Here is a 16,027-nt window from a genome sequence, read left to right on the forward strand (position 1 = left end):
GCAAGAAGACAAGGTACCATTAGCTTTTGGTTGAAAGGTCATACTGAAGTTATTTTCCTCTGATCTGAAGTACTTCAACCATAGAAAAGCAAAATAAAATTTAAACATATGCTCTAAACAACTCCCTTCCCCTGGCTGTATTGCATAGAATGAAGTTAAACACTGAATTATATATAGAATAATAATTGCAACATTGCTCAGGCTGCTTTTCAGTCACTGGTGTCAATTCTCTAGGTGAAAGAGAATGAATTTTTCAGAAGTTTAGGAAAGGTAGAAAACAATCCTATAAATTTTAGCTTGCCATTAACAAGAAGCAAATGCCATTAACAAAAAAGCCACTTTAAATCAGTGCAGTGAAGACGTGTTTATTGAGAAGAATGTGGGTAATCCTGTCCCAGCTTGTAAGTGTCTTGGGAGTATCAGATGTGCTGCTGAGCTCTGGGACTGAGATATTGCTAAGCCATAGGCACAGACCTTAGATAGGAGCTCTCACTGTCCTAAATACAGGATAATGTCCACTAGGCTCAGCATCACAGCAAAAGGCTTTCTTGCACATTTGGGATGGATGAAGGAGCATGTCTTGTTATTTCAGCTTAGCTGCAGAATGCTTCTTAAGCTGCAGTAACCCGACTGCGTGGCTGAGCCTTTGTGACTTTGAGCATAAGCTGATGGGGTTTGCTGAGGCAGGGCTTGCTTTTTGAAAGGAATTCTAGCATTTATATGTGTGCTAAGTTTCAGGCGCCGTCAGTTCTCACACTAGACTCAGATTTATCCATTGAGGGAGTGAACTCGGTAAAGAATAAACGAATCTAGGATAGCCACCTGTGTAAATGTAAGGAAATTCAAAAATATTTGCATAATCAGGTCTGCAGGTTCAAATAGGTCCTGTAGCTTTGGCCATTTGTTCTTTTTCTCATGTAATTTTTTTCTCTTAACTAATACAGTGTATGAAATTCATTTTCAAATATTATTCTCTGTTGATTAGGGAAAGAAAGAAAAAAGAATTTGTACAGTGTTAACATGAATATTGACTGCAAGGTGAACAGGACCCTCTTTTTGTCAGAAACTTGCTTGTCAGCGTGCTAGTGATAGATCAGATGTAAAGAAAATCACTTCTGCAAAACCAATTTGCTAAGGGACTTGTAAAATCCATTTTTAAAAAGTTACTGAGGCGAAAAAGCGAAGGGCCAGCCAACCACATATTTTGATCAGCTCTTCAAGGTCAAAAACTGATTACTAATTCATCAAATATCTTACTGGTAGCACTGTTTGAAGAGCAAACAACTCTGTGCAGATGTTCTACCTAATAACTCTAATACCATAGAAAGATGGGTAGGGTGGGAACAAACAGAATTTTTTACTCACTTTTGGCAGTACTACAATCATAGGAGCTGTGGTCTTCAAAGCATTGGCAGCCCAGGTCTGTACACTGCCCATTGCCGTTACAGAATGCAGGACAGCGAAGAATAGCAAAGATTTCTTCCTGGGTAGCAGATGGCTGGCTTCCAACATGAAACACTTTACCTCTGTTTCTTAGCACTCGTCTTTCACATTCATTTTCCAAAAGTGCTATCAGTTCCCTCACCCAGGCCGTGTCATCCTTGAGCTGCAGGTCTAACATGCATATGCTGATGGCCTCGTCTATCATTTTTCCCAGGAGGGCCTTACACACTAAGCCAATGGTAGAATTTGCAAGAATTCGATGGCAAATCTCCTGAGCTTTGGCAGAGGTTAGGCCATTGGGTGTGGGCCATCCCAGTGGGAGTTTTAACCGAATCCCTTCAAAATAATCCTCTGGGAAAAAATAGGCGAAGCTCTCTGCTTCTGTCTGGCTTGGGCTATGCAAAGGGTGAAGTGCTGAGTATGCAAAGTAGTCTTCTTGTCTTTTTGGCCTCTGTAGTTCTCCTGTTGTCTTGGTAAAGTTAAGGGAATTGTTTTTCATGGAAGCATTATGTGTGAAGGGTTTTAATCGCTCCTCGAGGCTACCTCGCTTCTTGATTGATTTAGGCAGATATCTTTGATACATGAACTTGGGTGACGGTTTCCCATCATCTCTCGAAGCAAACTCTTTGCCTGAGTTAGTGACAAACTCTGATGTAACATCCAGATATGGGATTGCAAAAGTATAATCCACATTATCATAATGAAAACCAGGAGATTGCATCTGAAAGGCATTCAGCATCTTTACCAAGGGCGTGGACTTTGTGCTCTCCTTCTGACATCTGCAGTAATTTTTCCGTTGCTTCCCTTCTGAAGGTGCTGGAGTTTTGTCAAATAAACTCTTCCCTGGAGGTATTCTGGGTTAAAAATAGAGCGAGATTAGAGGAAGGAAACTTTCAGCAAATTGATCTACACCACTAGGTAAACTTTCCCCAGGGTTGGGGAATGTATAAATTCTCAATCTAACAAAGTACTTAAGAAAATGCTTAATGTTAATCTTTATTTTCTTTATTTTTTTAACACACTGCCCTTCTTGAGTTGTTCTGTACATCTCTTAGGACTAAATTGGAGCTTTTTGGTAACGGATGCTTAAGTGCTTTGCTGGAGCAATGCCTAATTGTGGGACGTCACTTTGCAGGACTTTTTCTAAGGTGCAGGTTGCCCTTTGTATATCAGACATGAAATAACGCTTTGGATTTATCTGTAGTGTGACTCAGATGTAGGTTGGGGAATGAAGAATATTTTCTCTAAGAGTTGGATCAGTATATCTTTTTCTTTTTTCTTGGCATACTTAATTTCTGTCCTCTAATGGCACTTTCTTTGAGCTTTTTTTTTTTTGATACAAAACAGTTTTCTTTTGATTGTTGGGTTAGAATATTGCATAATAGATGGTGATTTTTTTCTCCTTTTTTAATTTACTACCTCTTTAATGATGGATGAACTTCTTGAGAGTTCAGTTTGAATAAACAGCCGTGATTGTATTTTCTCTAGAAATTTCATGATCTTATTCATGCAGTGCAAGAGGAATTCTGAAGCTTCATAGAAAAAAGTATGCTTCTTGCCTTAATAGTTGACAGTACTTCATTTCCAGGAATAATTGAAACATTACCAAAAATGTAAATTATTTTGGCATCAGTTTTGTCTTACAGCCAAAATGTAGAGGGTTCAGGAAGGTGTAAGCATTTGTCAATATTGTAAGACAAACCATAGATACTGTTGTAGAAAGCAGGTTTGACTTTATCCAGTTTTAACAGTATATATTGAAGATGGCATGTGTGATGGGGATGTATGTCTTGGAAAGGCCTGAGGCTCTGGAAACCCCTTACAGGCATGCAATTTTGTAAGCTAGGAAGGACCTCCTGTCCTCTGCACAAGAGAGCAAAAAGCAGTATTTGTTTAGTTACCCATAAAAAAGGAAGAGCTGAAAGCAGATATTTCAAGGTGAATTGGATGCTAATCCAGAGCGAGAGTCCAAAGTGGATAGTGGTATTCCTGGTTTCTTAATAATTAACTGCAAAAAGTATGGGGGGAAAAAAAATTCTACTTAACATACACGTTTTAAAAATCATCTCTTCCTAGTTCACGTACTATTTAGAGACTGGGAGGCTCTGATGTTGTTTTATTGTTTAAATACTGCAATGGAAAGCCAATGTTTAAAACAGATCTGTTTTCAGCTGCTTGGGAAAGGTGGGGGCCAGGGAAAAAAACCGAGCAACCAGATGGTGAGCACTCAGCCTAGCTTCAGGTGCTGCAGAAAGCCTAGCATGCTTCAAGTGTAATTTAAAATGAAATTAAAAGCAGTACAGTGACCCTCTAGGCTGTTTTTGTTGTTGTTGCCCCATTTCTTTTGGTAGATCAGAGACTGATCCTGGTTGTAGTGGCAGACTTTCATTGGCTTAGTTGGTTTTTGACTCTGGCTCTGAAGTGTCCTTGAGAATCCATCTTTGGCAGTACTGCACAATTGAATTTAGTGTCCCTCTCGCCATTCTTGCATAGCAGCAGCTTCCCATACCTTTCCTGAAGGTATCCTCCATCACACGTGCCAAGCACTAGAGCATTCCTCACTATATTAGAAGTAAATTCTTTATGTTCTGCTTTGGCTTCTGATTGTTCAACAAATTTGTTTTGAACAGCTGCTCCCAATGCTCTTGTTAACCTATCTTCAGGAAGGAATAAGTCTGTCATTCTTGCACCAAACTATTTCTCCATTTGCCTTCCCAGAAGCAAGCCCCCCTGAGTCATCCTCACAATTGTAAGACATTAGAGATGGCTGCTGGCTTAAATAGCACACGTAGTGACCCTGTGTCAAAATTGCCATCAGATAGCCATTACGTAGGCTGGTTAATGGTAATATGGCAGGAGCATTTGCTCATTTTCTGAAATCTGAAGTTTGTTGCATTAATTGTATGCTAAGCTTCCATTCACAGATTAAGTGGCATGTTAAGTTGCATGCTGATCCACCTGACTGCAGGTTGGATTTGATCCAACTGGGCCATGTTTTCCCACACTTAACTATTCTCATACTGAATTGAATTGACTATCATGGCATGAGCTGATCTTGAGATATTTTCACAGGTAAACGTAACTGGCCATGTCCACCTTATTTTTTTTATTATTTGAAAAAAAAAAAAAACCCACCAAAGCCACAAACATCACACAAACAAACCTACACAGCTAATCAAACCTATTTCTGTTTTGGAAACACCTTTTATCTGTGTTTAGAGTTCATAAGCATGGAATTAAAATGTGGTCTAGAGCCCAGAGACTCCTGGCTTTGGTTCTAGACTGTCTTTCTTAAGTAGTTTGAGGTTTAAGAACCAACCATCGTCATCAGTGGAGTAGATATTAACTTTTAGCATGGTACGTATATTACCACACTTTGTGAAAATGTGACATTTAAGCTATACTCACATTTTGCAATTAGTGTTCAGGAATGAAAGAACAAGGGAAATACCAAACCCTTATTTAATCTCTATTGTCAGTTATCTATCTACATTTTCCAGTGCAGCTGAGAACTGCATCTTTTTTTAACAGCTGAGTGGGATCTTAATACAGCTGTTAACTTGACATGACTTGTGAATATAAAACTTCTCCTGGTAACTGCTCGTGCTCATTGTGCTGACTGAAAAACTAGCCACCATGCTGCTTGGTTGATAATGGGCCTCCAGGCTTCCCTTATCTGATGAATCTTATCTCTATTCCAGATCATTGGGGGGTGTACATAATGAAATAAATGTATCAGCATTCCTGGAATAACTGCTATAGAGCATCTCCCAGCCTGCGATCCTTTTACGCTTTGTACCTCCACTCCTCTATGAAGTCTTCCTCGGGCACATTGTTCAAGTCGTTGTGACCGATCCCATCAAAGAGGCCACACAAACCTCTGGTGCTGTTGAAGTCACTGCTTGGTGTCCTCACTGTCAAGCTCATTCCCCACTCACTCACATCGGCTCGAATGAATGCCCCCGAAGGGAATAGGATCTGAAGGGACAGAAAAACAGTGAATCGAAGCCACTACTGAGATTTTTATGCAATAAAATCTGTCTCTTTCTATAAATGAATATATCAAAGCAGAATCTTGGTGATGCTGATAGTTATTTAAACTCACTTAGCTGCATTATAACTATTTATTTGTGCTATTATTTAACTTGTTTTCAGTTCTTATGTTGCTACTATCTGACAGTGTTACATAAATATAAAACCACATAAGGACTTTAAAAAGAAAGTAATAATTAAATTCATTGGAATTTTCCCACTGGTAAGTTACCAGATAAATTCTGAGCCAACTTCCATGACAATAGGCCACCCTCGTGTCTTTGCCGGGAAATCATTTCTTTTAGATGAACTGCCAAGTCTTGAAAAACAGCTTTCTTCCCTCTGAAAAATCGTTTCATTTTCTAAGGCTGGATTACCCAGAAAATGATTGTGTTTTAAAGTAGATAAAGCAATTTTCTCATTAAAGAACTTCTGGTAGGCTTATACTGACCTTTAAAAGAAAAAAAACTGTATGGGTAAGACAAAGAAGTAGCTGTGCAGATAATGGATTTTTCAGATTGGTGGTCCAAACAATTTTTTTTTTTTTAAAAAGAACAAATCTGTTCAATGTATTTTTGTTTGTTTGCTTTATTTTACTAGGTGAGAAGAAAATGACTGTGAAACTGATCCGTGCTGGGAATGGGAGGAGGAGTGTTGTATCCGGATAAGTAATCCTAGTACTCTGATCCACAATTAAACGTTACCTGTTAATTTTGAAAAGCACATTAAATAGTTGGAAAAATTCATTACAATAATTTCTAAATATTTTCTTTTTTTAAATCACTCTTGGCTCAGAATAACTGATTTCAGACAAGAAATGCCCATTACTTTTCTTTCTTGTATTTTTTTTTCTTTATACTCTCTTCTAAACCAAATCTATTAATATCTGTGACAAGTGAGTAACTTAAGTTTGTATTTCTGCGCTAGAATCCAGATTTACATTTTGGCTGCAGTAAATAATCTTGTCCATTTTAGTTTCTCAGCCCTCATTTCAACCAGGAGAACGCTTTTGTGGAGCTTGAGACCTTGACTATATGTTTTGTTCTTTGAGAGAACTTAAAAAGCCACTTGTTTAATACACAGAGCAGAACAACTGCAGTTGACATTGTGTTGGGCGGTGTTTGGCTTCCTCTTTTAGATAAACCTTTGAGTTATACGCTTTCCTCCTGGGATGAGCATCTCTCACAAGGCTGTCAATGAAATCCTTGAGGTCATAACTACTGTTTCAACCTTCTCTGCTGTATGAATGGTATTTCCAGGTGGATTTATTTTCAGAAGTCCATAACCCTTCCGTTCCTGCTGCCCTTGGGCAATGCAAGCCATCTGCCAGGAGGAGCTGACCACAGCCCAGGGTTTTCTTAAACCACCTGGATTTAAAGCTGCTGGCAGGAACTTTGAAGAAGCTTTTTTGATACCTTGGCTTAAGGAGAAGAAGGTGATGGGCTGCTGAAAATTGCTGCAGAAAGGAGTGATGCTGAGCAAATGGAGGTGCATTGCCAACAATAGTGACTCAGGGACCACATTTGTTGTCTACAGTTCCATTCAGATCAGGGCAGCGTTCCTATTCACATTCCAAAGGTGTCCTAATTAATTTTAAACATGAAGAAAATTGGTGAGATTTACATGAGGTGAAAATAAGGATAGGGTTTCTTGCTATGATTATTCTAGTAATAAAACAGTAATTATATTGCATTCAGTTGCAAAATGAAATGACAGCTTCCTTTCTGCTTTTCCTCTGTTTTGTAATTAACAGACTTTTGATTACTACCTCATCAAGATCTTTTCCAAATGAGATTGCAAGGACAGCCAAACACAGGCTCTCCCTGGCAGTGTCCTGGCTCTGCTGTGGGCCTATCTTCACCCAAAATGTCTCCTGGCAATACATCTTGATGACAAAAGTTTAGGATAAAATGATTGTCTTGGCTGTAATTTCCCTATGGCTCAGTCTTATTCGTCCAGTGATTTCACTGGATTAGTGTGGAGAAATGATAATCATGCAAAATTTGTTATGGTTGTATAATGTTTTTAGGCAAATACATTAAATTGTAGCAAATGTTGCATGTTTGCTGCCCATTTTCATGGCTTTTGGGGCCTTGCTCTAAGACTGTAAGACTATATTATTTTGTTATGGATACTGAAGTAAGGATCATAGGTATCATAAAGCTCTACAACAAAATTTACATTATGGGTTTGGTAGCACCTAGCATGACAGCAGCGTGCTGTACTGCAGATAGTAAGCAATGCTACTGACACTCTGATATGTCTCTTAAGAAATTTCTGGAAATTTCTTGCTTTGTTTTACAGTTGGTTAAATCAGTGCTTCCACCAGCTTCTTCCCCATGTCTCATTTTCCAGTACATTTTACTGCAGACACGCTTGTGGCTTCAGAAAGATACTTTTCATGGCAGCTTCATTATTAATTCAGAAATATTAAACTCATGTTTCTAACAACAACAATAATGGGAGTACTCAAATCTCCACGTACTGTTATCTTCCTCCCTCCGTAGGACGTTAGGATTTTGACCTGTGGTGATGCCTCAGTACTTTGGATGTTGAGCTGCGGCCTGCTGTCCCGAAAGTGCCCATTGCAGGTGTCCAGCCGGACGACATCGCTCCCCTCCCGTGCAGCCACCCCACAGTTGCAGGCAGTGGCAGAGTGGTGGCTCCCACAATCCCACTGACGGACGTGAACTTCGAATGCCCGCGACGTGCTCTGGCACAAAAGGAAGGTGCCAATTTTATAGTTATCATAACGCCTAAACAAGGAGAAACAAAACCAGGGTTTAGAGACCCATCGCATCCCCCTGGAGTGGCTGTATGAGTCCTTCCAGCACCATGCTGCCTTGGAAGGGCCCAGATATGGAAGCTTCTCTCCAGTACCATGAGCAAGCTGGCATCGTTGTTGTTATTAGTTATGAGAGCAAAAGAATTCTTGAGAAAACCTGGTTGCTGTCTGCGAGCTGCTGCTATGGCAACAAGCGTGGATAAAAAGGATAAACATTTGAAAAAAGCAAATGGGAAGAAGTCCCTGCTCCCAGGCCTTAAAAAATATGTTTTGGTTCTATCTGGATGCTCTACAGCATGATATTCTTCAAAGAAAAATCAGATAACCTCTTCTGCGACTAACCGCTAACTTTTCCTAGTCAGACTGTGGCTGGGCATTTCATATGAAGAAATGGGCTACTGCTGAAAGCCCCTGAAAACAGAGTTGGTTCCCCCCAACAATTTCACCGTAACCATTATCACCTCTCTAAGTGGATTTGTCAGCCAATATACTGCATGGTGTGGAACAATCCTTTCATTCTTCTTGGTATGAAATTCCTTGCTCCACCTGAGCAAAATAATTTTGCAGGTGTTTCCCCTCTGTGCAGACCAGATACAACTGCTCCCAAGAGCAGCAGCAGGAGGATTTCCAAAATAGGCCCTGCAAGAGCATCCTTCTCTCCTTGTTCTTCTGTTTCCTCACACTATGATCTTGTTCGACTGTTACTCTACTTGATTGCCATGTGATGTTTAAAAGTGAAGAAAATAGGGGCTGTATATTTTATATATGTAGCTGGAGATTTCTCCACATAAAACAGCAGCTGCCATCTTTAAAAGCAGTGGGTTCTTCTGCTTCCTTTTAAGGCTCTGCACTTAGTTGTAAGCTTCATTTTTAGGAAAATAAGTACAATGGAAACTAAGTAGTAAGGATTTTTGTTTTCTAAATTAAAAAAAAAAAATCACCTTGAACTGAATGTTCGAAAAATATCAAACACTAAGCTAAATGGCAGGATTATTTTTAAGCTATGTCATAAAAACATCAAAATTTTTTCAGTCAGTGAATTCTTCTGTACAGATAAGAAAGCAGTGTTTTATTTTGGCTCAAGAACAAAGAATGTTTAACATTTGTATATCTACATTTTATTTCTCTCTAGAATGCAAGCCATAGAAAAATATGTACCTGAAAACACAGCAAGAGTTTAAACTCCTACTGCTTTTCTCTGCAAGAAACTACATTTGACATTATACTTCATCTTCAAAAAATTAGTGAAGTTGGCTGTAAAATGATATGATATTGAATGGTTTTATCTCATTTTCTAATCAGGTACATGCATCCTAAGTATGCTGTGCAGATGCTGCTGCTAAGACTGATTAGAACTAAGAACAACATTAAAAATTGTCATATAAAATCAAATGCATTTGGGTCTCTACACAGGAAAGACTGAAAAGTCAGATATTTAACAAGAATCACCTTTCTCAGTTTTCTTCAGCAGACATTTTGTTAGGGGGAGTCGAAAAGGGAAATCTTTGGAGAGGCTGATAGAAAAGAATGCATTGAAATGGCTGCATCCATATTAATCAGGTATATCTGGTAAATAAAACTGTATTAGCATCTACATTTCAGCAGCGGGAGTTATTTGCTGCTTAATAAGCACTGACAGTGGACCCAGTCCAACACTTCTGGAAGTCACTTACAGTCCTTCAGTTAAGTCATGACAGATTGCACAGCACATAACAAACTTGTGAAGTGTCTAAATCGAAGCTTTCATCTGCCTTTGAATTATGCAAATGGCTAATTGAATGTAATCAGGTAAACTTTTGTGATGTTTATACAACTGTAATTGTGATAATGATTCTTTGGACAACATTTGAGAAATCAAATTGCAGACTTGTGGAGCTACTGTCATGAAGAAAAGTTATTGCAGGTCTTGCAAATGGAGCTCTGCAGTTTTTTTGTGATCAGGCACTATTGCTTGTTTCTAAATTAGTCTTCATAATGCATTTCCTTGTTCTGTTTCCCTAATTGAGTATAGCAATGGGTGTACTGAATGTGGTTTCCTTCCTCCCCATATATGTATCTGTTTTTCAAAGAGTGCATCAAAGTATTGTCCTGAGATAAATTAATGTCTCAAATTGTGCATTTAGTCCAAGAGTCATAAAGTACTCCTGTGTCTTTTATGAGATGGTATAGGAATCATTTCTGGTTTGTGAGAAGACATACAGAAGGAATTATACAAAAACATAAATTAGTAGCATTAGAATAACTAATGAAATTCCACCAAGCTATCTTTATTATGAATTTACTTATTACTGGGGCTTCACCTAAAGCTTTTCCTCCTGAGTTTTATTTATTGGCGTTTATTTGTTGTCATGTCCCTAAAGGCTCCCTCTTTCCATGCAAGTAAGAAGTACTTTACTCTCGCTGTGACCCTAGGATAGGCTGGGTGATGCTGAAGGATGTTCTCTGGTTTCAGAGCTCATCACTAAGGAGTGGCTGCGTTGTTCTCAGAGACTACAGCTGCTGGGTTATCTTCAGCAGTCATTGGATGCTTGGGGAATTTTTACAGGTTATCAAGAAAGAGCAGCACTCATGACCAGGACTTATCTGTGGGCTACTGTGATGAATGCTGTTAAAGATGAACGCCAGCCACAGGCACGAAGCCTTACAAGCCAGGGATTTTGTCATTAAGAGGGAATGCGTCATTGTTCCTGAGATAATATTGATGGATGGGTTTGTGTGTGTGAGAAATCTTGAAAAAAGCTGGTTGTTGTTGTTGTTGTTAAGGTAAAATGCAATATAATGTGAATGATATATAGTTTGCAAGTCAAGAAATATTTCCGTTTTTTTATATTCTGCCTTACGGGGATTTTCTCCATATTTAGTTTTAAGCTAATACTTCACTTCACGTTTAAGAACCTACAATTTATGACAGGAAAAGCTTTTATGTTTATACTGTGCCATAACTAATAATGAGGGCTATGCTTTTGCTTTACCAGGCTTTCACATTTGTTTAATTTAAAAGTTACTTTACTTTAAAAGGAAGAGCTCTCTCTGGATTTTAGCTAGTGTAATTAATGCTGTTTCACACTGATGCACCAATATACAGAAATTGATTTTGTTTACATGAAAAATACAGCGTGGTGTTCTTTGTTTTCCTGTCTTTTCTTTTGGACAAGAGCAAAGTAACCAGAAGATAAATATTTCTACAGAAGTACACTAGCCAGAAGCATACCAAAGGGAAGTGTTATCATGGTGTTTCAGTTGTACAATGAACAGCAAACTGCCTCAGATGCGGTGTGAGTTCAGTACACCAAATTAAAAAACATCAAGAATCTATCTGTAGATGTTACAAAATGAACCGTTATTGTGAAATCTCACAAAATAACTGATAACTATTTCAGTTGGAAATTTTTGCTGCCAAAAAGACACGGGTATCTTCCAGTCTTTTGATTTTCACACCATTTAGCAATTTTCTCACTTACAAATTTCCTCAAGAAATGATTGACTTCAATATTTTAAAGTTAAGTTAAATTTTAATGAGTATTGTTTTTCGTTTAGAATTTGGAAATCAGCAGGTTGAGTTTTTCAATTTTTTTGTCTGTTTCTGTACTTGCTTGTCTCTATTGTGTATTTTTCGTTCTCTTCGCTGTCTTTTGGTGAAAAAATCAAAAAAGGTATGCAAATCTATGAAAGGCAGGAATGTGTTTATGTGTTGCCTATCTGAGTAGAAAACACTCCTACTGTTTTACTTTTTGCAGTGTTCCCCATCTTCATACATTCTCTTGCTTTCTATGTGACAGGTTTTCCCCATGACTCCACAGTGAAACGATGGAAGAGGTGCCAAAGTGGCAACTGATGACCGTCCTGCCGTGGCAGCAGAGCCTACAGTATTTCACCTCAGAGCCTGCTATTGTCTGGTAAGCTGACCTACAGGATTCTAGGTGGAGTGGTGGAAAAAATGATTTTCTTGGGGTACATTGCTTACTGGATGCTCTGCAGTTGATCTCAGAGGCAGTTTTGGTAGTTTCCCACCGCATACTCTCTCATGATGAAGGGAAATGCTTCACTTCCACAGCTCTGTGTCAGCCTCTGTCTATAGACTGTAAGTTTGTAACCTGACAGATACAGGAATTGCATTCCCCACACCCTATATACACAGCTTTAAAATCATTCCTAATAAATTAACAGTTTTTTGGATAAGCATGCAGAGAAGTTGCTTAACTGACATCTAATAGGGTGGCATAATCATTACGGTAATTGAAAGAGATATTATTTACAGTAATAAATGGGAATATAAGTAGGAGTAATGGGACTGTGAAATGATGGGTAAGAAACTTGGCTGAGTATCAAGAAATGATATATCTTAGTGAAATAACCTGGTTACTGAGGTGGCTCATTTAAAGCTACACTGGGCAGAGCAGTAATGAATGTCCACAGTGAAGAAACGTGTGGTTATTGAGAAGCTAGGTGTTCCTGGGTCTTTGCTGCCTATGGGGCAGGATGTCAAAAAAGGATGGGTGCTCCCAAACTCCCTGTGCTCAAATGGAATTGTAAATTGCTTAGAAACATGTCTGTGTCCTGTCAGTAACAGAGTTCCAAACTCAACTGTTCAAATAAAACTTAGCTGTATTACTTTAGACCTTTTTTTCCCTGTGGAAGCTATGTAAAAATATTCTATGTGGCCAAGAGCATTCCATTATGCCAAGAAGTAAATTTATGACTTCGTAAATATGACAAATTGTTAGGTCTAACTTGTTAGGTTGTTAATATACAGAGTTGAAATAACAACAGATAAGAGGCACATGGATATCTGTGGGCCACTCTTAGCTCTTCCTCAGCTTCTTTATGTTTAGAAATCAAACGCTTGACCACAGTGTAGGTGGTATTCATCAAAGAAGGAGGGAATCAAGGAAGTCCCAAGTGTACATAAGTAATCTCTTGGCTGAGACTATTCAGTTTAGGCAACATTTTTATTTGAGGCATTTGTGTAGCCCTTAAAGGAGCCACCATATTTATTGTTCTCATTTAATCAAGAGATTTCCTCAGCTTTAACGTCATTTGAGAGTTTATGTTCTGACAAATACATGCTGCTGCCTCCAAAGCATGCTGGATTGGAACTGGGACATTAGAATATCAAAATTAGAATATCACTCCTGCTGAGCCCCTGTGGACACTGTGCTCATAAAGTCATTATCTGTGCCATTAGGAGGTTAACGGCAGAATGAAAAAATGGAATGTGATCTGAAATGTTAGTAACTTTGGTTCAAACATGCCAGATTGAAAGTTTAAAAACTTTCTGTTACATTAAATAGCTAGTGTGCAGAATAGATTTTGACACAAAGCTCACTGAGCTCACACCTTGGCACACTAAGTCTCCAAGCTGCTTATGTAGGAGGACATGAGAAAGTACAGAAGGAAGTAAAACTTCATTTTTGCAACCTTTTTGCACACTCTACCTGATATTTGCCTGTCATATTTACTGAGTTTCTTTTACCTGAAACAATACATTCATTTTTATTTTCGGATTGTGACTGTCTGTCAACTCCATGCAGAGATATAACCATGAGTAAACCAAATCTGGAAATAGGTAGGAAAATACAAAAGCATCCTCGGCCTGAGAGAATTTGTATCAGGTATTACTAAGTTCCTGGAAAGGACACAGGCTGTTCCCACACATGGTCCTACCACAGGGACATAATGGCTCACTCAGGTGATAAAAGGGGTTCCTCTAACGCTATGCCACCTGGCATAGAAACACTCTAGAAGTCATCAATGACACTTCTGTTGAAAGTGCATTTTGAAGCCTGACCTTGGCCTTACAGAAATTATTCATTCTCAAAGCTGTTGCAGCTTCAAGATTAGTCCATTTCCATTTCTTTTGCTAAAAGGAATATAAACAGCTGGAAGGAAACCATGTGTATTACTGAGGCACTACATTAATCTCTATAAGCAAACTAATACAACACCCTTTTGATATTCTAATGTAAAACTGAATGTATGCTATATCCAGAAACTGAAAACTGCAGTAATTGAGCCAAATTATTTCAAAGTAGAATACTCACCATCCATCAAATGTGATAATGTGTGGATCAGTGAAAGAGTAGCAGTTCCCTGTTGGGAGGTCTCGAACTGTGACCTAGTTAAAATGAAATGTGTAATGAATACAGTCTACCCAGCAGTTTTTCTTCATTACCACTCCTCACAAAACATTAGGAGCAAGATTCATGTGTCAAGTACAAACTAAAATCTGACTTCTAAAACATGATTGCGGGTGGGTACAAAATATGCTCTGCTTTCAAGCAACTGAGTTTAATCACATGCAGTATGGAAGTTCAAAGTGCTCCTCTTCTACCCAATGTAGTGTGCTGGCTGGTGAAAAGAGAAGCTTTTCTAATGAACTTTTTTTTTTGTTAAGGAGTAGATCATTCTATGAAATTATCAAGAGAGTAGAGTGCTCGTTAAATTGCACTAATTTTAATGCCTCGAGTACGGTAGAAGGTATGCTGTAATTAAGTAGCATTAGCATATTTTAGCAATAGTGGCTGACTGTCCCCTAGTTTGACCTTAAATTTCCTGATACAGCATACGAATGGCTGATTTATATATTTGATGTGCGCGTTATTGATTGGGTGCTGGTGATGATGACCCAAATTATGCTGGTGGAACTGTCTGCATTTGGCACCTGAACAAAGGAGAAAAGGACCTAATAAAACAACAATCTTCAGCATCAACTCGTTACTTGGACATAAACCGGGTTGTAGAGGGGACCTAAAAGTCCCATTGACCTGCAAGAAGCAGATGTGTTTTTAAAAATGGGAGATCAGGGAATGCTCTATAACACTGCATGATCTGAATTTTGGGCCGTGCTGGGCCTGCACTGCCTCATCCAGTGGAGACGGCACTTTGTCAAGGCAGTATACTCTACTATCCAGTTCCCAGAAATGCAGGACCGGGGTATGCAGTGACTTGCAATATGAAGAGCTCCCAGTCATGCTGATAGGAGTAGTGAAGTATTATGGTTTTCTCATATCTAGCCTGCCAGGCTTATTTTTTGGTTAGAGCAGTTAATTCCTTGCTTGCTTATGGCCTATGAGAAATCCAGAGGTGCAGTTCAGTTAGTACTGCCATAGTCTGCAGAGCAAGTAAGAATGGCCACTATATCCTTGTACAGCCTTTTAGTAATAAAGGAGACTATAGGTTTTAGGAACAGTGGTGAAATTAAATAAATGAATAAGAAGGTGAAAATAGAAGCACAGTAGCTGATAAAATCCCTCACCTGAGGCAATATGTCATCTGTATTTCAAAATGCCCCTTAACCATCACACAGAGACACTGCTTAGACACCCACAGGTGTCTGGCATCCCAGACTATTGAAGTGATTGTCTGAAGGAATGAAGGACTGAACAGCTTTTTGATCTGAAATCAATCGGATCATTTGTATTTACTGGAGCGAAGTAAAGAAGTATCTCTGAATTTTCCCGTTTTCTCCACGTCCACAACTTTCTCTACTCTGCCTTTCTTCTTGCATGGTAGCATCAAAAGATCATAGAATCATAGGGGTTGGAAAGGGATCTCAAGAGATCATCGAGTCCAACCCCCCCTGCCAAAGCAGGTTCCTTACACCAAGTAGGTAGATACAAATCTGTCATGAGCAGCCTCATTTGCTAAAAAAAATCATTTTTCTTTTCCCATGTGTCTGAATTTGTCAGAATGTTCTGCCCACCATTTCCATTCCATTTTAAGATAAATAAAACATATTCAAATAAGTCTGAAGGACTAAACACTATA

At 38.8% G+C, this 16,027-nt stretch overlaps 1 protein-coding gene across 1 annotated transcript in view; it reads right to left on the bottom strand.

The window, feature by feature from the left end:
* The window catches only part of LOC136057731 (von Willebrand factor D and EGF domain-containing protein-like), a 161,992-nt gene that overhangs the window by 89,372 nt on the left and 56,593 nt on the right, over positions 1 to 16,027 (bottom strand). The window contains exons 8-11 of the mRNA XM_065750577.1: positions 14,302 to 14,375; positions 7,961 to 8,231; positions 5,243 to 5,421; positions 1,366 to 2,297 (exon numbers count right to left, since the gene is read on the bottom strand). Of these exons, the coding sequence (XP_065606649.1) occupies positions 1,366 to 2,297; positions 5,243 to 5,421; positions 7,961 to 8,231; positions 14,302 to 14,375 (1,456 nt within the window). The remainder of the gene's footprint in view (positions 1 to 1,365; positions 2,298 to 5,242; positions 5,422 to 7,960; positions 8,232 to 14,301; positions 14,376 to 16,027) is intronic.

The sequence above is a fragment of the Cyrtonyx montezumae genome, unplaced genomic scaffold, assembly GCF_038088225.1.
Source record: "Cyrtonyx montezumae isolate F1298 unplaced genomic scaffold, pur_monq_1.0 scaffold_7, whole genome shotgun sequence".
NCBI lineage: Eukaryota > Metazoa > Chordata > Aves > Galliformes > Odontophoridae > Cyrtonyx > Cyrtonyx montezumae.